The 22785-nt window shown below is 38.9% G+C and overlaps 3 protein-coding genes across 7 annotated transcripts in view; 2 read left to right on the top strand and 1 right to left on the bottom strand.

Annotated features, from left to right (window-relative positions):
- The window catches only part of wdfy4 (WDFY family member 4), a 44815-nt gene extending 41970 nt beyond the window's left edge, over window positions 1-2845 (bottom strand). Inside the window, exons 1-3 of the mRNA XM_030156038.1 lie at window positions 2638-2845; window positions 1225-1482; window positions 219-330 (exon numbers count right to left, since the gene is read on the bottom strand). Of these exons, the coding sequence (XP_030011898.1) occupies window positions 219-330; window positions 1225-1482; window positions 2638-2658 (391 nt within the window). The 5' untranslated portion in view covers window positions 2659-2845. The remainder of the gene's footprint in view (window positions 1-218; window positions 331-1224; window positions 1483-2637) is intronic.
- A 1885-nt stretch (window positions 2846-4730) lies between these two features.
- Window positions 4731-10326, top strand: LOC115434198 (putative ZDHHC-type palmitoyltransferase 6). 2 transcript variants are annotated; one of them, XM_030156000.1, is made up of 10 exons: window positions 4731-5038; window positions 5617-5752; window positions 5955-6065; window positions 6161-6293; window positions 6742-6920; window positions 7101-7174; window positions 7343-7505; window positions 7602-7694; window positions 8196-8373; window positions 8795-10326. In XM_030156000.1, the coding sequence occupies exons 1-10, from the start codon at window positions 4915-4917 to the stop codon at window positions 9281-9283; spliced, it is 1680 nt and encodes a 559-aa protein (XP_030011860.1). In that variant the 5' UTR covers window positions 4731-4914; the 3' UTR covers window positions 9284-10326. The 2 variants fall into 2 exon arrangements, with proteins under 2 accessions (XP_030011860.1, XP_030011859.1); XM_030155999.1 differs by having other exon boundaries at window positions 4915-5038; window positions 7602-7684; window positions 8183-8373.
- Window positions 10327-10426: 100 nt separating this feature from the next.
- The window catches only part of arhgap22a (Rho GTPase activating protein 22a), a 15734-nt gene continuing 3375 nt past the window's right edge, over window positions 10427-22785 (top strand). The window contains exons 1-8 of one of the 4 annotated variants that reach the window (XM_030155995.1): window positions 10427-10766; window positions 11009-11108; window positions 16424-16620; window positions 18758-18845; window positions 21096-21224; window positions 21848-22058; window positions 22151-22283; window positions 22367-22440. In XM_030155995.1, the coding sequence (XP_030011855.1) occupies window positions 11090-11108; window positions 16424-16620; window positions 18758-18845; window positions 21096-21224; window positions 21848-22058; window positions 22151-22283; window positions 22367-22440 (851 nt within the window). In that variant the 5' untranslated portion in view covers window positions 10427-10766; window positions 11009-11089. Of the gene's footprint in view, window positions 10767-10809; window positions 10891-11008; window positions 11109-12167; window positions 12517-16423; window positions 16621-18757; window positions 18846-19437; window positions 19600-21095; window positions 21225-21847; window positions 22059-22150; window positions 22284-22366; window positions 22441-22785 lie in introns of those variants that run through there. The other 3 variants (XM_030155997.1, XM_030155994.1, XM_030155998.1) reach the window with 3 other exon arrangements.

Here is a 22785-nt window from a genome sequence, read left to right as displayed (position 1 = left end):
TCACACGAACAGGCTGCATGTGGTGTGATTTTCATTTTCAATAGTGTGGGTGACCTTAAATTTTGACAAAACCACAAGGAGAAAATGGCGCACAAAGAAAAAAGCAGAAGTAAAGAGCGGAGAGAGAAAGTCCCTATTACATGGCAGTAACTTTATTAATGTTGTGTACATTGTGTATGTTGTGTACGTTGTGCACTACTAGAAAGCACTGGAAGTACCTGCAGGCCTCTCTGTCAGTCTGTTGTAGATGTTGTAGATGACTGTGTTAGCAGTGAGCGCTGCAAGCCCCTTTATATCCAACCCTTCAACTCTGCCCACATCATCACAAACCTGTCATGAAAGATCATAGAATCCACTTTGAATATCCAAAGTCCTCAAAATGATGTTACCGTGTTCAAAACAGTTGGATTTATTGATATAAAAATACCTCAGCAGCTTATAGTACGCACTTAAACATGAAATATTTGCTCAGAAGGTTCTACACCTATGTCTAATGTGTACTACATCTGTACATTATCAGATACAGTGAAACAATATGACCGTATGCAATAATAAATGGATCTCAACTGCTTTGGCTAATGCACTTCACCATAAATAATAGAAGCTAGTGCGTACTATATGCTCTTTTCTGTTCCATAAGAGGATATCACATTTCCCTGAGTTTGCAGTTCTTAAGTGAGGCCCTACGTTCTGGTCAAATCTCTAGTCATGGGCCTTAAACATACTCTCACACACAACGTTAGCATCTGTAAGCCCGATCAATGGAGTTATGCAAGCACATGCAGAGAATTTACACTGTGTGGCATGTGAACAGGAAGATGGGAGGTTTTTACATGACAATGATGACACAATTCACAAGATGATGCACACGTTTGTCTTTTTCCAATCAATGAAAGTGAAGGCTGAAGCTGGAGTAAAGCCTGAAGCTGTAGCTCTGACGTTTTGTTTTTCATGTGACTGTTTAGCAAACCATTTTACTAAGACTCCACGTACAACTCAGGAGAAAGTGACAGTATCAGCTGAGGGGTAAACATCTGACTGTTGCCTGATATTTTTAGTTGTACACTGAAGTAGTTAGAACAACCTTTGAGGATGATACCATCCTGAGGCATTCATTAAAATGTTTTGAGATTAAAGGAAATTTGAGCTGTGACTCCACTTAAAATTCCCATGTCACATTTCATAAATCCATTCCCTTCACAATTTTATTTCAGTGGCACATACCTGTATGTACAAAGGCAGGATTTTAGCAAGATGCTCCTCTCTTAGTTCTAAAGGAACATGGTCAGTTCTGTGGTCAGGGCTTGAGTATGTGTGAATTCCCAGCCGCTCCAGTTGTTCTATGAGCACTTGTTGGGGATGAGGGTCTTTACAGGAGCCCGCCACTTTCCCGGCTTTCAACTCCACAGAGACAGATAACTCCCCCGAAGCACTCAGCTCTCCGGTTTCCTTATTGATCCTCTCCACTTTAACAGTCTGGTCCTTTGAAAAAAAAGGCATATAAGGAGGTGAATTAGTTATGTCTTATTTTAACATGTCTCAGTTTTACATAACATTGACAACATCTTTTAATCAGCTCTCCTTGGTCTGTTTCACTTCCTCAGATAAATTTATCCCAATCCTTGGGCCATCCCCTTCCCCAGAGCACACTGTGTGCATTGAGAAATCACCAGATGGCTAAAACAGGCCTCTCACAGTCATGTGTCACTCTTAACAACTGGTTGTGACACTTTGTGTGGGAGCACTTAGGTGTAATTGACGCACATTTTCAATAAGAGGAAACAATCAATACTAAAAAAAAGTTGAAGTTGTTGAAGGCTTTTAGAAAAATTTACATTCTTACATCTTACATGTTCACTCACTTTTTCTTTCAGAGAAGGTATTTAGTCGCTTACAGTAACAGATTTGTTAATATCTACAAAGACTGTCACTTAGAAAGGGGATGTTTTGATGTGTACATATTTAAACCAGAGCTTTTGTTTACATGAATAAATCGACTTTGTTTGAGCCAAAGGATGTACTGACCCTCCTAATATTGTTCATATTACCATCAAAGTTATAAATAGAATGCAACAAGTCCTCTACAGTTTGAAGCCTCTCACACAAGAGGTTGTGAATTCAAGTGCTACACTTCTATGCCACGCCAAGTGTGAAAACGGAATCTGGGTGCTCCAAAGTAGATATGCTACTACATAACTTAGTCTTAACAAGAAGGACATTGTTTCGTCATTACAATAATTAGGCTATTTTAGGTACTTTCTGTTGTTACACACATAGGGATTGCCTAACTAACTGCTAGAGCAGGAGGGATCAGTTGCACTAATACTGTCAGTACACACAGAGGCAGTCCACAATCTTTTGAAATTCATTCAATACTTGGATTTTTCCGCAAGTGACATCTTACAACTCAGTGTATGAAAGACTAGCAGTGAGCAAAACCAATACCATCCAAAACCAATACTGCTTTGTGGAAGTGGAAAAGCAACGCATATAGTAAATCTTCTCAGTTTTCCAGTCACATAGAGAGTACATGAACAAAGCCTGTCAATGAAAAATGCATACACGTGTTAGTACAATAACACAATGAGTACACCTCTCCTAAGGAGCACTATCCATGTGTACACTTTAATGTCTTACCTGTACTTGTGTGAGAGCCATCTGGGAATTTCTTGGCTCTAAGAGGACACTGTCAGATGTTTGTGTTTTCCTCCCTGCGTGAAAAGTTTGTCCCTGTTCCCATGTCAGTAGGAGAAACGAGCACAGACCTGCTATGACATGACTAGTGCCTACAATTCAAACATTTCTGTAAAATTACCCGCCCCTTACTAATCTGCAACAAGCAGACTGAACTTTGAACAAGCACAGTAACTCTGATCAGCTGGCTCAGGTCATGTGCCTTCTTACTTCCTTAGAGAAGCAGAAGTGAAAAACTGTTGTTAAGCTGGTTGGATGGGGCCCTCCCGTCACAGCTCAATGAAGAGTTCCTTTGCTTTTTATAGACATGTCATGTCAGGAGTGATATGAATCAGACTGATAACATACCATGATCCACTGAAGAAGTAAACAACACATCTTTTTATGGTGATTTTAGGTGTACAGATGCAAATAAATGGACTTTGCATGAAACTTAGCTGTGGCAAAGATAAGCTTTTTTTTTTTTTTTTTTTTTTTACACTGCAGGCTTTTTAAACAAAACAAATCCTTAACAGCATCAGAAATATTTGAATCTCATTTAGAATTTAAGGTGTTGTTTAGACCTAAAAGTAAAGACCTGAAAGAAAAAATAGATTCCAAGAGTCTTTGGGGTGTTTGTTTTTTTGTTTGCTTTTACATTTGACTCATAGGGATGCACCTTAATAAAAAAAAAAAAGTAATACATAATAAAAGAAGTGGTAAATGGTTAGTCTGGATGCTTGTGGTGCAGTGAGGAAACAAAGTGAATTGGGAAACTACAGTGAGGTTTTACAGCCTACATGAAAACAATAGCATCCTAATATAGATAAACAGCGCCATCTTGTGTATTTTAGAGGATTAGCACCTGTGATTCCAAATCTGAAATGCATTGGTGACTGATCAGTGAACCCCTTGTGTTCACTACTGACCTTTTTGCCACGAAAACATGTGCGTAACTAAGATTTCAGATGGGTCAGTCATGAACTCTTTTATGTACACTGGTCACTACAGTGGACAGCTATTCTACAGCTGTTTTCTTATATATTCATGGATTTTTTTTTTTTTTTCAATACATATCTTTATTTAAGTTTTAACACATTCATATCTTTTCTGACATGAACTGGTAATATTGTGTAGATCTCCCCTGAATATAACACCCCCCCCCCATAGTTTTGACAGAATTTATCAGTAAATACATGTTTCTTTGTTTTAAAAATTTTACGCATGGTGTCCAAGTGGACATTTTTGCAACTTTATGAAAAAAAGGTTAATAAGAACATTTTATGTATTATTATCATTATTATTATTATTATTAGTAGTAGTAGTAGTAGTATGGTTTTTTTTGTTTGTTTTTTTTTTATTTATTTTATTTATTAATATTTTTTTTTATTAGAATTTTTTCAATCACATTGTTTTTTCATGTCTAAAGAGGAAAAAAAAAACAGCCAGTAAAAAAAAAATCTTAAGGTTCTCATAATTCGTGCATGAAAAGGTTAATAAAAGCGCTCTTATGTCAACTATGAAAATAATCTGTTTGTTGACACATTTAATTAAGTCTAAAACACACAAAATGACTCATTAATCTACACAAGTACACGTTATTGTGAAGGCATGTACTCACGGGTTCATCAGGTGGCACAGTTTTAACGCAAAAACACTTTTCCCTGATGATTCGGCACAAGTGTCACGTTGTAACTATTTTTACTGTGTCAACACTTGCAAACTGCCAGTGTGTAAATGGCGCCTGAACCTGGAAATCTGGAAGGTTTTCTCTCATTTCAGCCTGTTGCCGTGTTGAATTCACACACAAACGACAACGACGCCCAGATAAACGTGTAATATTTTCTCTTTCGACACGTTTTTGTTCGTGCTTCGTTAGTCTAGATATCATTTTTATGCTTTCAGTGTGACCTGACCTAACCATAACCCCAGAACACTGTCAATTAACTTAAAAGTCAGCGTTTTGAGCCTTTTTATTATTTATACAGACCACGTGCCTTGTTGACGTCGATGAGAACGTCGGTCATGTGATCTACTGCAGCCAATGAGACGTTCAGGGCGTGTCCTGCCTCAATCAGTTTAGCACAATGAAAGATCCCCGTTACTTTGCAGCGAAAGGTGATCTGCCATCTCTCTTTACATTATGATGTTGTAGTGCTTCGTGGGGAGCAGCTGCTTTTGTTTGCGTTGCACTTTCTGTCGGTGGAAGTAACAGCAGGCCGCTCCAGTGCATGCATCATAATGCACCCGATGCCTGTGTGCTCCAGTGGTGGTGGTGGAGACATATTTGACTGTATACAGAGAGGAAATATTGAACAGTGTATACACTTCGTCCAAAATGACCGATCAATCCTAAAACAAAAAGGTAAGATAAAATAAGGTAAATCAGTAACATTATTAACAACATTTTCTGTATTCCAGTTAGTGAAGAGCTTTTCAGTGGCAGCTTCTGCAAAAACTGCAGGCCATAGTTACTTCCTACTGTTTTACTGTCATTTCAACTGTCCATAGCTGTCATTTCTGATGTTTTCGTTACAATCCATGCGTTGTTTTTATGATGTGTCTGCCACATGCTCACAATTGTGTAATAATAATTTCACCATTCTAACCTACAAAGATTACAGCATTAAGTAGTTTTTTATCTTTTAAGTTTTACCAGCTTGTGTCTCCTGATGTGATTTTTGTCACTTTGCCATTTGGGAAACCTAATACTACTGCTGTGAGAGAGATGTAAGATGGTCTGGCACCAACTCTGGGCAGATCAAGTGACAACACAGCACAAAACAGCTTATTGTGCCAAAGGGAACCCTAACCCCCAAGTCCAGAGGGGTTTCATCAAGAGGCTGTCAGGCCATGCATTTGTCGGGCCTGTATTGTTAGTCTGAGCAAGTGAAGGGTCAGGATCCTCAAACCTGAGTGTAATGTGTGTTTGTCTTCATCCAGGCTGGGGTGGATTCACCCCGCTCCACTATGCGGCTCTCCATGGTAACCGAGCACTGGTTGATCTTTTCCTAAGTAATGGAGCTGATCCTAACCTGACGTGTGATGCAGGACAAACTGCTTTTCACTTTGCCTGCAGGTGAGGCATCCGCTGCATCTTTTTATGTTATTTTTCCTGACTGTTTCCTTACAAGTGGCAAGGTAGAACAGTTGCAGAAAACTAAGAGATAGATTTTATGGTTATCAAACATGCATGTCATATCAACAGCATAACTGTCTGAGCAAAGGGTTTCCACCCGTGTATCTGAATAATAATGGGTTATACTTTTGACATCCATCAGGCAAGGGAATATCTATATTATACACCAAATGATGCAATATGGAGCTGATTTGCGCATCATAGACTTGCAAGGAAAAACGTCATTGCATCATGCAGTTACTGGAGGCAACATGTGAGTCAAAGAAATAAAAAATAACACAAACTGAATTAGTTATACTATTGTCTAATTATTTAATGTGTGCACTGGTGCATTGTTGTGTTTTCCAGTGTTGCAGTGCATTATTTGTGGGAGACTGGAATGTTCCGGTTCTCTGACACAGACATGTACAAGGTGACGCCTCTTCACCTGGCTGCATCAACTGGCAACACAGAAGTGGTGCGATACCTGCTCAGAGACCAGGTATGGTACAGTCTGATTAGAAATGCATTCACACACACACACACACGCAGACACACACACACACATATGCATCAGGTCATCGTGAATGTAACCCCTTTGTGTTCAAGCAATTTATGGATACACTTAAAGAAACTGGGCTTTTGGAAATCTGATAGATGGGAAGCAATGTAGTTTTTCATTTAAAACTTTCTACAGATGGATATTTTTAAGCTGTAACAGGGCACAGATAAAACATGAACAATTTAATCTAAACAATATTTCAACAGAAATATGCCTGGAGGATTAATCCATTCACAAGGTAACAATGGCACCATTCCCAACAATCATCTGAAGATGATTTCTGGAAGCTAAGTTGAATTTACCATCATAGATAATTCTGGGAAATAAAGACTGCAGACTTCCTACTAGCAGCGATGCACCCCAACCCTCTGCGCTGCTTGTGTTTCAGAGATGTGCTGTGGATGCTGTCGACCAGCAGGGAGCGACAGCACTTCATGTTGCAGCAGAGAGAGGCGGAGTAGAGGTGTGCTGGACACTGCTGCAGAGAGCAGGATGCAGGATGCTCCATCAGAAGAACCACAGCGGCCTCACACCGCTGGATCTCAGCAAGCAGGGGAAAACATTTAGGTGAATCTGCAATGTCTAGAAATCTCTGGAAAAGCACTGACTATCAGACCACTGTATGAGATAGTAGCAGTCCTCAGTGCTATTAAAATATCCAGCATGTTGGCATTTCCAGATTACATTTTCCTCTTGGGATTCATGTGCTGATTAATACATTGCTATGCTGTGTATTTTTTTTTCTAGACATCAGCAACTTACCAAACTACTGAGTCGGTACATTAATGAGCCAGTACACCACAAGCCCAGAGAGTCTCATGGTAAATACTACTTTAAAGTTTTGATAAATAATTTCCAGCAGAAGAAATGTTTATTATTTTGTTCACTTGTGACATTTGTTCCTCTGTTACATTAATACTATAGTGTATGTGTCTGTTTATTTGTTTATTATCTTGGATTGTTTATTTCATGTCTTTTTTTTTTTACAGTTTTGTATTACTGGACACTGTTTTTTCCAACCCTGAGTGGAGCTGCCATTCTGCTCATAGCTGCCATGTTGGGAGGCTATGGTGGGCTAATATGTGCTTTGCTTTTCCCTTGGTTGGCCAGAAGCATCTTCACACAATATCATCGCATGACAACGTACCAAAGGTTGGGTGAATACGAAATGATTATCATTTAGTCAGCATGTTTTATTGTTTGTCATATCTCTCTGATTCTGTGTCATAATATGCTCCTTATTTCTAGGTTACCAAATCCAGTCTACTTGGGAACACTCATAGCTGGTTTGTTCCATTCCCTCCTGTGCTTTTATGGAAAAATAATGCCTAATATCCTTAACAAATATAGCATGATATAGTTAAAACTGTTATAACAACTTGATGTTTTAATGTTGTACATTGTTGGGGACATGATTCCAGAAAGATGTTTGCATACATTTTTTCATCTTCATCGATTCCTAGTCACTTTCCTCAGTGACAAGTTATTTCAAAAGACATGGTTCTATATATAAAAACAAAAATATTAGAACATATCACACCTACTTCTTGCAGGACTTTCCATATTCATTGATGTGAAATATTGTCCATGTAAGTGTTCATATGTGTTGTTAATAGTCATCACAAAATATTGTCAAATCCTATTTTCTTTTAAGATTAAAGACTGATTTTTCTTCCTGAGCGTGACTTGAAGAGGTGGAACATTTTGAACAGTTTCAATATTGAGCAAAAGAAGACCACACCAGCATTCCCTCTCTCGCTTCTTGTTTGACCATCTAGCTACTATGTTTATATAAAAATGTAAATGTTTTCTTCCTTAACTTTGTGAATGTGTGTGGCCAACCAGCGCCTTGGTCCAGGTGTCAATGGTCCACTTCTCCCTAGTCCTGTGCGTGTTTTGCAAAGTTCTGACTCAAGATCCTGGGACGCTGGACAGAGCTGATGCCGACCCTCGGTTTTCCTGTATAGCTGACCTGGTGGAGAATAACCAGAGCCCACATAGATTCTGCCCATATTGTGAGGTAGGTCCTGAATGAGATGGTTCAGAGGGCATTTTGATAGATATATTTTTGGCAAGAATTTCATAATGAGCTTTAAACATATTGCAATTCAAGTGGTCTCATGGCTTTGTTTAGAGGGTTTAGAAAGTCTGTTCATGTGACAGAAGATGGTTAATCCCAGGTCTTTTCGGAGAAATGATATTAAAAAAACATGTTATTAACAGCAACAGCTACTGACAAACCCATTCTTAGAAAATGGAACACACACCTTCTAAAATATTAAATTACTCATTATTTAAGTCATGTAATATATCTTTGTAAAAATAGAAAGTCAGTAATATTAAAAATGCACAAGTTCTAGTTCATGTTCTCACCAATCATGAGAAGCTAGAATAGTAATTCTTAGTGTGTTTTTTTTCTACCTGTATTTTCTTTCACACAGTTATTTCAGCCGGACAACACTAAACACTGCAAGTTGTGTGACGTGTGCATTAAAGACTACGACCATCACTGCCTTTTCCTCAACCGGTGCATCGGCCGGGCCAACCACCGCCTCTTCCTCTTCTTCATCCTCTCCATGGTGACAGCCCACCTTCTTTTTGTTGCCACAGCAACAAGTTACCTGTATGACAAGAAGTCTCTGAGCAGTCACAGCTTGTCAGTGTGGATTAAACTGGTGGGGGAGGAGTTCTGGGTTGTGGTCATGGGGATTATGAACACACTGACGCTGCTTTGGGAGGTGTGGCTATTGACTGAACAGTTTGACGCCATCGCCACAGGAACAACCACCTATTTCAGACAATGTGAATCAACGGCCCGGCAGAGATCCCTAGTACAACGTTGGGTTACAGTATTGTCTTTTATGTTGGAGGGGAGAAGACGAGTGGGTAACGGACAAACAAGAGACAACAAATCTGCCATAGACATTTAATAATACCATTTGTCCTTAAAGCTTTATTTGTATCATCACTCGCTTACAGATATATACACTCTCAGTTTACAAAGTCTTGGTGTGCTCTCAAATGTAATTTTCAGATTCAATTCTCTAATGCCATATAACAAGTTGTACTGTAAAACAATGTAAGCTTAGTTATACTTTAATGTGATATTTTAATATACAGTATATCCACTATACACTACAACAAGTGTTTGGTCCTACTATGTTTTTAGACTTTAACCTAGTTTGTAGTGATGTCACTAAGCATTTTTAAAACGACAGTGTTTTTAATGAACTTGTGAGTTTACATTCATTTGTGTAAAACACTGGTAATTTCCAAAACTGTGTCTTATCAGGTATCACCGCTGATACTATATGAGTGCTCACACCTGTTTTTATATTCCACATCAGCATACCTTTTTAACTTCATTGTTACTGTTGTTTTAGATTAAAGTTACACATTCTGTAGAACATAGGTCAAAGTTGTGAAGAATTGTGTACTCATATTATTATCAAGTCCTGTGATTAGCTACTGATAATACTTAATAGCAGATGCACTGAAGACTTTGTTCTCTAACATAATGTCATTACCTCTGTGACCTGCTCACAGTCATTTGTGCCAAGACACTTCCTCTGCTCTCGCTAATGGGACATAGTCTTTTCATGCTTTCAATTACACATGCTCATTTCCTATGTGTCCCTCAGGACCATATTTCTAGATTATAGATGATGTTTCCCACACCCCTCAGAGGCTGGTGTGACTGGACTGTGTGAGGCTACATCATGGTGGTATAATGTAGTGTCTGGTGCACTGCCTGTTACTGTGTGCATATGGTGTGGTTGATGAGTGCATGTAAGCCTATGAAACTGTGTTTACTGTGTTCTCTGTCCCTCAGTGTTATTGTAATAAATAACGTCTATATTTTCCTGGTGACATAGCTAACTGAGGTTTTCAGATTAATCCTCCTATTTGTGCCATTATGTTTTATGTTGTGGAAAAAACTATGTTTAATAAATAAATTCACTGAAAACTGTCATTTGTAAAGAAAAAAAACTACACCCACATGTTTTGTTGGAACTCATTGAGTAACTTGAGAGCTGCAGGCCTTTAAAGGCTTTGTGACCTTCCTCTTGATTTGCATAAGCAAATCACTTACGAGCAAATGCATGAATTTTACTGCATTGTAAGCAGACAAAAAGTACAGTAGCTACATCTGAAGGAGAAACTCATAATATTTTTTTACTCAGACATCAGCAGATTTCACTTCTCCATCAAGGCTGACTGCTTCCTGAGTGAGAGCCAGACTGAGAATAGTGAGAAGGACAGCAGGAGGGTATCGCACAGCTGTGTTTTATTTCTTTGGAAGCCAGTACCTATCACAGCAGCTGCCGAGGACTATGTGATGCTTTCTTTTATGGCATACAGAGAATGGCTCCAGACTGAAAGTCGCCTGCTCTGTCCATCTGAGATGACACGGCAAGTAATACTCTCATGACTGTCTTTCTTTCCTTCCTTAGCAGAGTCTGTTGACATCAGCATTTCTTGAACACACGTCATTGGTGTGTTGATGATGGCAACTATAGTAGCTCCTTCTCTTTGGGTATGTGCCTGTCATTTGATTTGTCTCTCAGTAATTACCAATTAAGGATAGGACTGAGATTTGCCATTGTTCTGACCCTGAGTGAGCTGATGTGTGTGTTTGCCTACTGTGGTTCTAGAAATGGCTCCAGTAGAGAAGAAGGCACACTGTGGAGATCAGCTCAGAAGTTTGTCTAGCTACGATTCTTCTGACCATTGATATGCAGAAAGAACTGGCAGGTAAAGCTCCTCCTTATTTTAAAATTAGATTTGTTTATTCATTTATTTACGTTATGAAAGAATTTATATTCATTTTAGTTTAATGGCGGGGTATGCATACTCAGTGTTCCATGGGTGCTCTATTTTTCACATGAAAATGTTATATATGACATATATGGCCCTATATCAAGAGTGATTGTCATATATGTTCTGTATAAGGTCACATACATTTATCTTCTACGATTTACAAAGATATTAGATATTTATGGTAAAATCTATATATGTACAGTATACAGTACATAATAATTTAAAAGATTTCACATGTGTTTTCATATATGGAATTTAAATATACAATATGCACATTTCTGTATAGGATCATATGCTATATGTGTTTTTCCTTTAGAGAAAGCTCGGTCAGTATGCCCTTCAGTGTGTCTGTGTACTGCAACATGGTCTCATCCAGCCACTTTAAACCTCAGTGTTTATCTGTTTTTTATCACATCCACTATAATCCTACAAGGCAGAATAGCAACAAGAACATCACACCCTTGAGTGCTGTGGCTTTCACCATTGCAAAGTGACTGAGTATTGTGGTATTTCCCTTCAGACTATAAATCTCAAGCTGAATGAGTCACTAAAAAATGTTGTACAGTCCACTTTTTGTCAGTTTTGATGGATCAGCCCTGCACATCTGTAATGGTTTATAGTATAGATACAGACAATGCAATGACTCTTACTCTGTATCAAACATTTAACAGTGAGGAAAGTGTCAGTTCAATCAAATGTATTGATCTAAGTCTGTTCTTCAGGTGCATTTGAGACCACAATCAAATCTCTCTATGAAAACAGCTGGAGAGAATATTAAAAGTGATGGGCAGCCTATGTTTAAAAAAAAAAAAAAAAGGTGGCAAGACAGAGGACATAGAGCCAGACATATTTATAGACAGTGAGAAATTGATACTGAGAGTGTGCAGCAGTAAGCAGTAGGCAGAGAGACAGACAGTAAAGGAAAATGAGAGAGAGAGAGAGAGAGAGGGAGAGTGGGCAGGGCTCTAGGTATGTGAGAACAACAGCACGCTGGGCCGGTGGGACAGAGAGGGGAGTGAGACGCAAAAGGAAGGAGGGGAGAGTGTGCTTGTAAGTGCTTGTAAGTGAGTGTATGCATGTGTGGGTGCATGTATGTGTGTGTGTGTGAAATCAGTGCAGAGACAGCGTCCAAGTGCAAGGCAGTAAGCCGGGGAGAGAGAGATGCTCGTGGAGGATGAGGAGTAACAGGGCGAGGCAGCAGCGAGAGGCGCTGAGTGTCTGTGTGTGTGCGTGTGTGTGAGGAACAGTGTGTGAACAGAGGGATGCAGTCATGTCTCTGTGAGAGGGAGCAGCACAGCAACGGTAACCATGCTGAGCCCCAAGATAAAGCAGGCACGCCGGGGTAAGCACAGTCCCTCCTCCAATAGCTCTTTCTTTTTGTCCTCTGTGCATTTCATTCTCTCTCTGCCTCTGCAGACCTCTATCTGTGCCGGTGTCTTTATGATAATTTACTTGCTGTCAGTGCATTCATTGATCATGACATCAGCAGGTACTAGTACTGAATCTGCTAACTAGTGTCCATCTGCATCCCGGTGTCTATTGTTATCAGTGATTAGTTTTCTTGATCTGCTGTGTCCAAAGCCTATTGTGACTTAGATGAGTAGAGGGTCTACTACAGGGTGATGTAATCCCTTATGTCTCTTGATTATTCCCTCCTCATTCCTAGAAGACTTGAACCTAATGGAGACACTGTGGGTTGTAGTAAACATGGCTGCTGGCGGCATAATTCTCCTTTCAACAATGGTCTGCACCCTGACATGTCCACACCTGAGCACATGACTACTGTACAGCTTTATTGGTTTAGGGTTTATCTAAGATCTTGATTTGGTTTTCCCTTGGCGTGGTTTTGAGCAGGTGACAGACTCAAGATCAGAGGTGGTGAGAGGAATGCAGGGGCTCTCCACACATGTAAATCACAACAGCTGACTGTCAAACATAGTTCCTCTAACTCAGGGTAAAATCCACTTGACTGAAGTCGGGATGACACCACATATACATGCCTCTCACATGACTGTGCGGATGAATATGGAAGCTGTAAATCACAAGAACAACCACTGGCACTGAAATGATCATGATGCTGAATATAAATACTTGCTGTACTCCTTATAGCAGGTGGTTGCTAGACAACCAACGCATGCTGGTTCAGGTGGCTGGGGGAGTTGTGACAATCGATGCAAGAAGCATTGGAGTAGAAAATATCTCAGAAAAGATCATTGCACATTAGATGCTGTTAATAGAGGAATTTCCACTATTGAAATAAAATCCTGATGTCAAGTCAAATTTTTTATATGATAATGCCCATCACACAAAAAATGGAATACAGTAGCCTTGAGAATATTTCTGTGTGTGTGTGTTTCTCTTTTGGCAGTAATTGTCTGAGGCCATAAAAGATGATGGGAAGGAGAAGTGGTTCTTTTTTCTCCTCCATGAACGCAGCAGTAACCACTTCGGTTTGCTCACCACGTTTGCTTGCTTGCCATCTCTCATTTGCTGTAATGGTATTCTCCTTTGATTAGATTCCCAGCTCTGCTCTCTTCTGACCCTTTTATGCAACATCATTCAGGGCAAATACAGAGAGCATCGCTGAGCTGGATCTACACTCAGAAGCTTGAATATCAGACCTGAATCTAAAAGCATCTAAGAAGTCTTACTGGAAGCTGTTAGTGGCAAAAGCTGCATCATCTGTTTTGCTCAATGAATGTCAATTACTATTCAGAGACTATATTTAAAGACATAATGAACAGCTTCAGTCAACAAGTTGTCATGCTTTGAGGTGCTGTAGTGGCTGAATTACTTTCACGATTCTGAATTCTTGGTGCTGTAAAATATTATTGATAAATGACATTTATAATAAAGATGTGGTAAAAATATAAAATATGATCATGCTTTTACCAATGTTCTGAAGAAAAAGACCGTTAATATTTCCAAAATTGATACTTATATTAATATCTAATGAACTAATGCATCATACAATCCAATACTGTAAAGAAAATCATTTTGAAGTTTTTACTATTTATTAGGGCTGTCAAAATTAACGCAGATTTATCCATCATTATGATAAATCAGATTAAAAATTTTAAGGCAATTAACTAACCTGCAGCGCCTCTGAGAGTCTCTGGCAATGCATTTTGGACAGTTTGTCCAAGCAGAGTTACTATCGCGCATGTGCAAATGTGCAGTTGATCTGAAAGTGGCAGGCAGCAAAACTAACCCATAAAGATGAAAGACGCTAAACAGCACATTGGCCATCTGGATGGGAAATTTAACTACAAAAAAAACAAGATGGAACAGTTGTTTCAAGTTGTTTTGTTGAAACTGTTGAAGGTGTTTAATAAAGATGTTAAATGCATAAATATATTCCCTTCTTTCTTGAGTCTGTTTGCTCATGCAAAAGAAACACGATTAATATTGATTAAAAATGAATGATATTTAATTGTGATTTATTAAAATTAGTCCACAGCAACTCTGTGATTAATCTGATTAAGAAATTTAATCGTTTGACAGCACTACTATTTACATGTTATTAACAGTGAATACTTGAGCACTGTACATAGTACAGTAATTCTGATGTTATAATATGCATTAAAGAAACTCTTGCTTGAGTTAGTTTTATTTTGGCTGATTTTAGTTTGACCATAATTTAATTTGTTGTTGCAAATTAATCAGAGTTTAAACATTCAAAACCTACAATGAGCTAATGAACACAATATGTAACAGCATGTTGTAAGTAACTCCACAATAGAATGTAGATCCTACACAATAGTTACAGAGGAGAAGGAGCTCCTCAAAAACGATCCTCAGAAACAATCGTTGTCGAACATCAATAAATGAAATACCAAGATCAATGCTATAATATACTCTGGCTTTTCCTGCGGAACTTGCATTTTGCTTGCATGATGTTGTTCATGTTAAATAACTGTTTAGAGCCAACTTTTACTGTAAAAATGAATATTTTCAGGTTAGATAATTCCATGCAGAATTAACAGGATTATGTCTTTGACAATCTTTGTCATATCCGAGATGAAATGGGTTCACTGAAACATTCCTTACTTAATATAGAACTGAAGTGAATGATATTGGAAATCAAATCGAATTGAAACATTGAGAACTGAAAATGAATCGATTTGGGGAATCAGTGCCAATACCCACATATACTCCCTACACTATGATGTGCTATAATGCTACTCAGCAGATTATTACCCAATGAAACACAAAGTTTGTTGGAATAATAAGGGTAAGTGATGATTAATTGTGTAATATGGAGCAATGCATTCCATGTACAGTAACAGTCCATTGCTAACAGCAGAATTATTTAAAAAAAAAAAAATTTAAATTCCACTTTGACATTTCCTGTCTCCTTTTTAAAGATGTGCAGGATTACGTATAGAGTGTGCCCCGCCTACCTCTACTGTCAGTATACAGTCTTGTTAATGACTGCTTTACGTGGTGTCTTCTCCCTCTCCAGCAATAATGACTCTGCAAATGAAGGACACCCACAGAGGAGAGAAATAAAATGATGAGTTTAGTCAGAGGGCAGATAAGGCAGAGTGAGTGGAAACAGGAGAGAGAAACAGAAAGAGAGGTTTCAGGCCTGTACAGATACCTTCCCTGCTGTCCTCAGCAGAACGCGAGATGCAATTAACAAGGAAAAAAGACGCCATTGATTTCGCTCTCCTCTCTCTCTCTCTCTCTCTCTCCTCCCCTGACTCCCTGGGGATCACCATACTGTCACTGTTTTTGCTCTATACCATTGGCATACAGATGCTGCTATATAATCCATGTAATCAAGCTGCAGCAATTAAAGCAAAACCTGATCCAAAGAAACTCCTTTCTGTGTAAAGTAATGAAAATAATATGTGCACTAATTACTGTCCAAAACACATAATAACATCTGCTGGAATAGAGATATGGATGTCATTTTACAGCAGGATGTCTTTGCTACAAAATGGAGGCTGTGGCTTGTTAGATTGACTTGGTATTTTAAGAGGGAATCTGGATGCATGGTCAAGCCTGTGGGCTTAGCTGTGCCCATGGGAGATTTCTGTGAATAATGATTGTGGATTTTTTCTCTGGGTTTTTAGAGGAGAACAAAGAGTGAAAATCCCAAAATAACTTGCAACCTATTTCTTTTTGTAACCCTTTATTTCTTTCTCTAATTTTCTCAGCCTTTCTTTTTTTTTTTATTATTTTCTTTAAGATACAAACCACTACAATTACTTATATGTCTGTGGATGTTTGTGTTCATGCAGCACGGTCAAAGAGCATGGTGCTTGGAGAGTTGTCCCGGGTCTCCAGACCTTGCTCTCCTCTGGATCAGGAGAAAGCTCTGAAGGCAGGCTGGCTGAAAAGACAACGGAGCATCATGAAAAACTGGCAGCTGCGATGGTTTGTCTTGAGGACTGAAGCCCTCTACTTCTACAAAGACCAGGATGAAACCAAGGCACAGGTGATTCACACACTTCATCCAAAAAAATAAAGCTAAACACAGGTTTGAATAAAGTGGCATAAATATAAGCAGAGTTTTGGTGTCATCTATTACCCCAGGAGTCTCATGTATTTTTGGATCGAAAACAGATACGGTTTCATGAATTAATTTACCCTCAGGACTACTTGATCCAATATGTATTCTCCAACACTGAAAATAGCTTATTGATTCTTTTAAATGAAGCAAACAAATGTAATGTTAAATATAGCCCTCAAGCAAAGTTATGACCATGTCAATGAGATTTTTAGATCAACTGACCTTTATCTTTACCTCTCTCAAGGAGATTCTGTAATCTCTCCTGTTTGTCAGGAGCATTATGCAGAATATATAGCATTGATTTTTATAAACCTTGACAGATGAATAAGGCATGGGGCAAAAAATTAACCCCTCTTGGAACAGGTTCATAAAAAGGAGCAGAGCTTAGAAAAAAAGAGCCTCAGGTTAACTTAGAATGGTAACAGCCAGTTAAATAAAAAAAAGAAGTGTCACCACCTAAGGCCAACTGTCTGCTTCTCTTTTCATTTTGTAATATTATTAAACCACAAAATTATGACCCATATTTTCATTCTTATTATTTAACTGTCATCTTTCAGCAACAGAAGGTGCTAGGAAAGAGCTTTTTTATGGATCTGCTTAAAAACAAAGAGGTTCATCCTTGGCCCATGGCCCACCCTGTCACTGAATTTCATCAAAATGAAAGCAGTACTTTTTACATAATCCTGCTGACAGCCAGAACCTCCTTGATGACGGTAAAATTAAAGTATCCAGCCGCACTACTCGACAGAAAAACTCAATTTGTGGTTGGTTTGTGGTTTAAGAATGGATTATTGGTCTTGGTAGTGATCTGCACTCTCTGACCACTATTCTAGTTATATTTTTGTGCCAAGCAATAGATGTATGTTTTAATGGTATATTAGAAAACAATTATTTACATTTATATATAACCGAAGTGTTGGTGGTTCAAATCCTGCTCTGCCCTAGTCATGTGCCGTTGTGTCCTTGGGCAAGACACTTCACCCACCTTGCCTCCAGTGTCACTCACACTGGTGTATGAGTGCATATGAATGTTCAGTGGTGGTCAGAGGGACCGTTTGGCGCGAATTGGCTGCCACTCTTCCGTCAGCCTTCCCCTGGGCAGCTGTGGCTACAAATGTAGTTTACGACCACCAGAGTATGAATGTGAGAGCAAATGAATAATGGATCAATAATGCAAAGAGTGAGTGGTGCAGTGGATAGCACTTGTACCTCACAGTAAAAAGGTCCTGGGTTCGATTCCAACACCAGTCAATGGGGGTGGAACCTTTCTGTGGGGAGTTTCCATGTTCTCTCCTGGTACTCTGGCTTCCTCCCACCATCCAAAGACATGCACCAATAGGTTTATCTAACTTGCCCATAGGTGTGAGAGTGATTTTTTTAGTCTCTATATGTCAGCCCTGTGATGAACTGGTGACATGTCCAGGGTGTACTCCGCCTTCGCCCATAAGTAGCTGGGATAGGCTCCAAGTGACCCTTGTGAGGATAAAGCGAGTTCAGAAAAAGAAAAAAAAAAAGAATGAATGAATGTAAAGCATGTTGGGCTCCTTGAAAAGCACCATAGAGATCGAAATCATTATTATTATTATTATTATCATATAAATAAAAATCACCTTCACTGAAGACATCACATTATCCACTAAATTCAAGATGTCATTATTGCCCTTACACACTTGCAGTTTCACTGATAATGTGGTAACTGTCTGCCCTGTGTTCTGTCTTAAGCACTTAGTGGGTGACCCTTGACCCTCTATATGATGGACACATCCAAAAAGCACATAGACCAGGAAGTGGTAGATGGATAAATAGATGAAGCAGTGTTTCCCTGAGTCATCCCTGCCTCCATCATCATTACCTCCCTCTCTTGGACAGATGCCCAGAGCCCGGAGTACTCAGAGCTTTATAATGTTTAACATACACTACACGTCCAGAACATCTAGAACCACAAATTGATTTCTTGTTTGGCCACTGAATACCACTGATGCAATGTTTTCCTCCTGCCTCCCTGCCTGTCTGTCAGCCTGTCAGTCTGTCTATCTCATGTCTTCCTGTTCCTCTTCTCCAGGGTTGTATTCCTCTTCAGGGCAGTCAGGTCAATGAGCTGCTTGCCAATCAGGACGACCCTGGCCGTCACCTTTTTGAAATCGTTCCAGGTGAGCTGGCAAGTCTGTCCTGTGAGCAAGTACGTAAGTATGTAAGCCTTGCTCAAGTGGTGTTGAGTGCCAAAAACAAAAGCACACGGTTCCCTTTACATGGAATCCTGCAGTGAAATCATTTGTAAAACGATTTCTTAATAAAGTATCTAAACATTATAAGGTTCTTTTGTGCAACATAAATAGAATATCAGAGCATCTTTATTTATGGCCTGAATGGATTTCCTGTATAAAAGTTCACATCCTTGCACACAAAAACAAAGTGACAAAGAGAAAGAGGATTAAAATGGCTAAAAATTGGCTGCATGTGACTCATGGGCAGCAACACATGCACAAAATATGCAGAAAAAGATGCTACTGCCACAGCCATGTGTTTGAGACTTCAACAAGGACTTTATTCATTTCTCAGTTTGCTGGCGTGGGGTTGGCATGATCACAGTCAGAACAGTGGACAGTATGTACACTACATACAGGGCCTGCTTAGATGAAGATAAAAAAAGAAACAAGAAAGAAGAAAGTGTCTTTGGATGTTGTGGAGATATAAGGTTTTAACTTGACGACATATGAGAACGCTATTGCCTTGGCATGGATCTCATGGGGAGAGATGTACCTGTATGCAGCTGGTATTACTGCTGCCACTGCACACTTATAGACCATTTTTTCTCTGCCATTACAAACATGGGTCAGTACTGCAGCAGATCAGCTGATGCCGTAGCAGTTCATCCTGAAAAAGAGGTCTACATTAAGGATGCTAGTAAGTAGAATGCATTTATCTCAGCATTGAACTTTAATGAGGAGGAAATGTTGTACTGCAAAATACTGTAAAACCCCATTGATCAGGTACTTTAGAAAGCAGATTGGATTTAGCTTTTGCTGTGTTAAGATTACATTCTTCATTTAAGCCCTAACTTCTACTGATGTGAAAAAGATGAATAACTTTCAACCACTGATCCTTTCAATAGATTTAAGTAATTCAGGTAAAATGTGGTTTCTCAGCTTTTCAGCAGCATCAGATCTGTCTTTTTTGGAAAGAAACACTGTCATCTTCTGCAATATTGATGCACCAATAAAACTCATATTGTTTGACAAATGACTGTGGTTGTAGATGCTTGTTTTTATGTTCATTAATAATATAATGTGCTGCATATTGCACTTTTTTCAGCTTTCTCTCTTTTAATATAATAACCTTTGAATTTACTCTGATCTATGTGGTCGGTAAATTAGATATATTACAATACCTGCATTGTACTGAAAAATGCAAAATACATAGTATAGTATCATGATAAATTGCGATAAAGTGCTTTGGACAGGTTAATTCTCAAGAAAAATTCATTTCGAAGTAATTTGAAAGGGTTAAGTAACTATCCCAGTATTTTACACAAATTTGACCTCATTCACTAGAGAACACTAACTCATTCAGTATTATCTGTAAGTGTGCTGCTGCAGCATTGCAATTTAATCATTTGTTTCCTGTTTGGCTTTTTTTTTTCCTCTTCATTCTGATAAATTCTCTGTAGGTTTCAGCTCAGTGCTAGAAATGTTGCAGAAAAATGAGAGAATTTGCACATTGATAAATGGTTGGCAGTGATGCAAAGTGAATGTATTTGGAGACAGTGTGACTGTGAAACAAAACCGTAAGAGCCATGGTAGAGTTGCTGGTGTCCACTGGGAACACTATTCTTTCTGGGTCATTTTTCTCAAACACAACACACTATGCACCAGAACACAGGACTTAGTAATGAATGCAGGTACTGATATATAGCCTGTGTAGCACACATGTGCAAGCCCTGCCAAATTCTGTTTGTGAGTAGTTTTTATAAAACTGTTTGCGTCAATAGAATTAGCAGCTTCATTTTTAGCTCAGTCTGAAAATGAGCAGTGCTAGTTCCTCTTTAGAGTTTCATGAAGCCAGTGAAATTCAGTGTGATTAAAGTTTAAATAAAATAAACTCAAATGTCAGCCTGAAATGTCAAACGGTGCAGAGTCAAGCTGTGTGTAAAGAGAGGGAGAGGCAAAGCTCCATGGCTGCATCTTTGTACTTTACTGGGGCAGTGGCGCTCATAAGGTTATCAAACATGGTGGTATTTCTAGTGCCTGGAACCCACTTGTTTGTGGATAATGGCACTGCACTGGTATCTCTTCTATGTATGAATCCATATACATATATAAGGCAATATGTTTTTTGAGATTTGGTATTTAGTCTTTTCATTTGAGTAAATTAAGTCATTTGATTTTTTTTTGTGTTTGCAGGTGGAAGTGGAGAAAAGGACCGAACAGGGATAAGCCATGAATCTTTTCTGCTGATGGCCAACTCTCAGAGTGACATGGAAGAATGGGTCAGAGCCATACGTAGAGCTATATGGGCCCCACTTGGCGGAGGTGGGACTCTTAAAAGCCTGCATGCACTTATATACATCCACATGTTAAGTTAAGTTTAGTTTAGTTTGCACAATTATTGCACATTTATGAAAATATACATTTTTCTCTTTGTAATAGTAGTTTATATTGTTTTTTCTTTTGTATTTTTAAATGCCACTTTGTTCTGGTTGTTTTAATTTCCTTGTTAAATTATTCTATTTCAAGTTTTACATTTATACTTTTATACATATCTTACATTCTTGTGGCATTCAGTGTGGACGGCAAAGTGAGATTTTCATTGTATAGAGAAGCCTGTTTTTTTATTGTACATATCCTCCTGAGACCCAGCAATGCATTTTTGTCCTCTGTAGTGGACAAGAGTTTCACAGCTTTATTTAAAACAAACAAACAAACAAACAAACAAAAAATCATCTGTCCACTGCAAAGGACATTTAATTAAATAAAAATAAAAATATCTGAAAAACTGTGGCATCATACGGTTTCCAATCAAGGCAATTATATAATGTAAAAAACCCAAAACTTTTACGTAGAGGAGGTTATGACAGTAAAACGCTTTGAATCCTTTGAATGTTAAATATTCCTCAATACTGCTGTTTCTGTATTTTTCTGCTGTGTGGCTACAGGTGTCTTTGGGCAGCACCTTGAGGAAACCATGCTTTATGAAGTCCAAAGTGGCTCACAGGGACAAGTTCCTGTGTTGGTAGAACAGTGTGCATGTTTCATACGTGAACATGGGCTCAAGGAAGAGGGTCTTTTCAGGGCCCCTGGACAGACCAATCATGTTCGAGAGCTGCAGGATTCATTTGACCGTGGTGAAAAGCCGGTGTTTGACAGGTGATGTGGCAGAAGTAAACATTTGTTCATTGTAGCAGCATACCGTGGTGTCATAATGATAATCTGTCATGTTTATTGTCTGTCTCTTACAGTTCCACAGATGTCCACACAGTGGCATCGCTGCTAAAGCTGTACATACGGGAGTTGCCTGAGCCTGTGATCCCATTCTCCAAATACACACAGTTTCTCTCTTGTGCTCAGCTTCTTACCAAGGATAAAGAAATGGTAATTTTATCTCTATTGCCCAACTGATGTATTTGCTAACTTTTGCTGTAACACAATTAATACATGTTTTTCTCTCTTTCAAGGGTATCACAGAGCTTGGCAAACAGGTGAAATCCCTTCCTCAGGTCAACTACAACCTCCTTCAATACATCTGCAAGTATGTAAGCCCTGTCTTATTGTTTTTGGTCGTTCCTGTGCATGATTCCTATGATTGTGTATGACATGAAAAAGAAAAAAGGAAACAAGGGGCACTGCAGCTCCCACCATGAGCCAGCTCTGCTGTCAACGCTTTCTATCACTAATTGTTATACTCACTGATGAGACTGTGACGGACTTGATTGTTGGTGCTATTTTCCATTCATTATTTGATGACTGAGGATTTGTCACCATGGTAAACCAGAGACAGATTGCACCCACGTTCTCATCACTGGAGGAAATGGCATCACTCTGATAGACTTTGAGTCTTTATAATTGTATGTCTCCTCTGCCTTCCGCATCCATT

The sequence above is a fragment of the Sphaeramia orbicularis genome, chromosome 15 (genome assembly GCF_902148855.1).
Source record: "Sphaeramia orbicularis chromosome 15, fSphaOr1.1, whole genome shotgun sequence".
NCBI lineage: Eukaryota > Metazoa > Chordata > Actinopteri > Kurtiformes > Apogonidae > Sphaeramia > Sphaeramia orbicularis.
The sequence above is the reverse complement of the archived record's forward strand: the minus strand, read 5'-3'. Positions and strand labels throughout refer to the sequence as shown.

Coding starts and splice junctions, on each gene's coding strand:
- LOC115434198 (XM_030155999.1), top strand. CDS start 4,915: ATGCACCCGATGCCTGTGTGCTCCAGTGGTGGTGGTGGAGACATATTT. Junction 5,039..5,616: donor ATCAATCCTAAAACAAAAAG/GTAAGATAAAAT, acceptor GTCTTCATCCAG/GCTGGGGTGGATTCACCCCG. Junction 7,685..8,182: donor TTATGGAAAAATAATGCCTA/ATATCCTTAACA, acceptor AACTTTGTGAAT/GTGTGTGGCCAACCAGCGCC.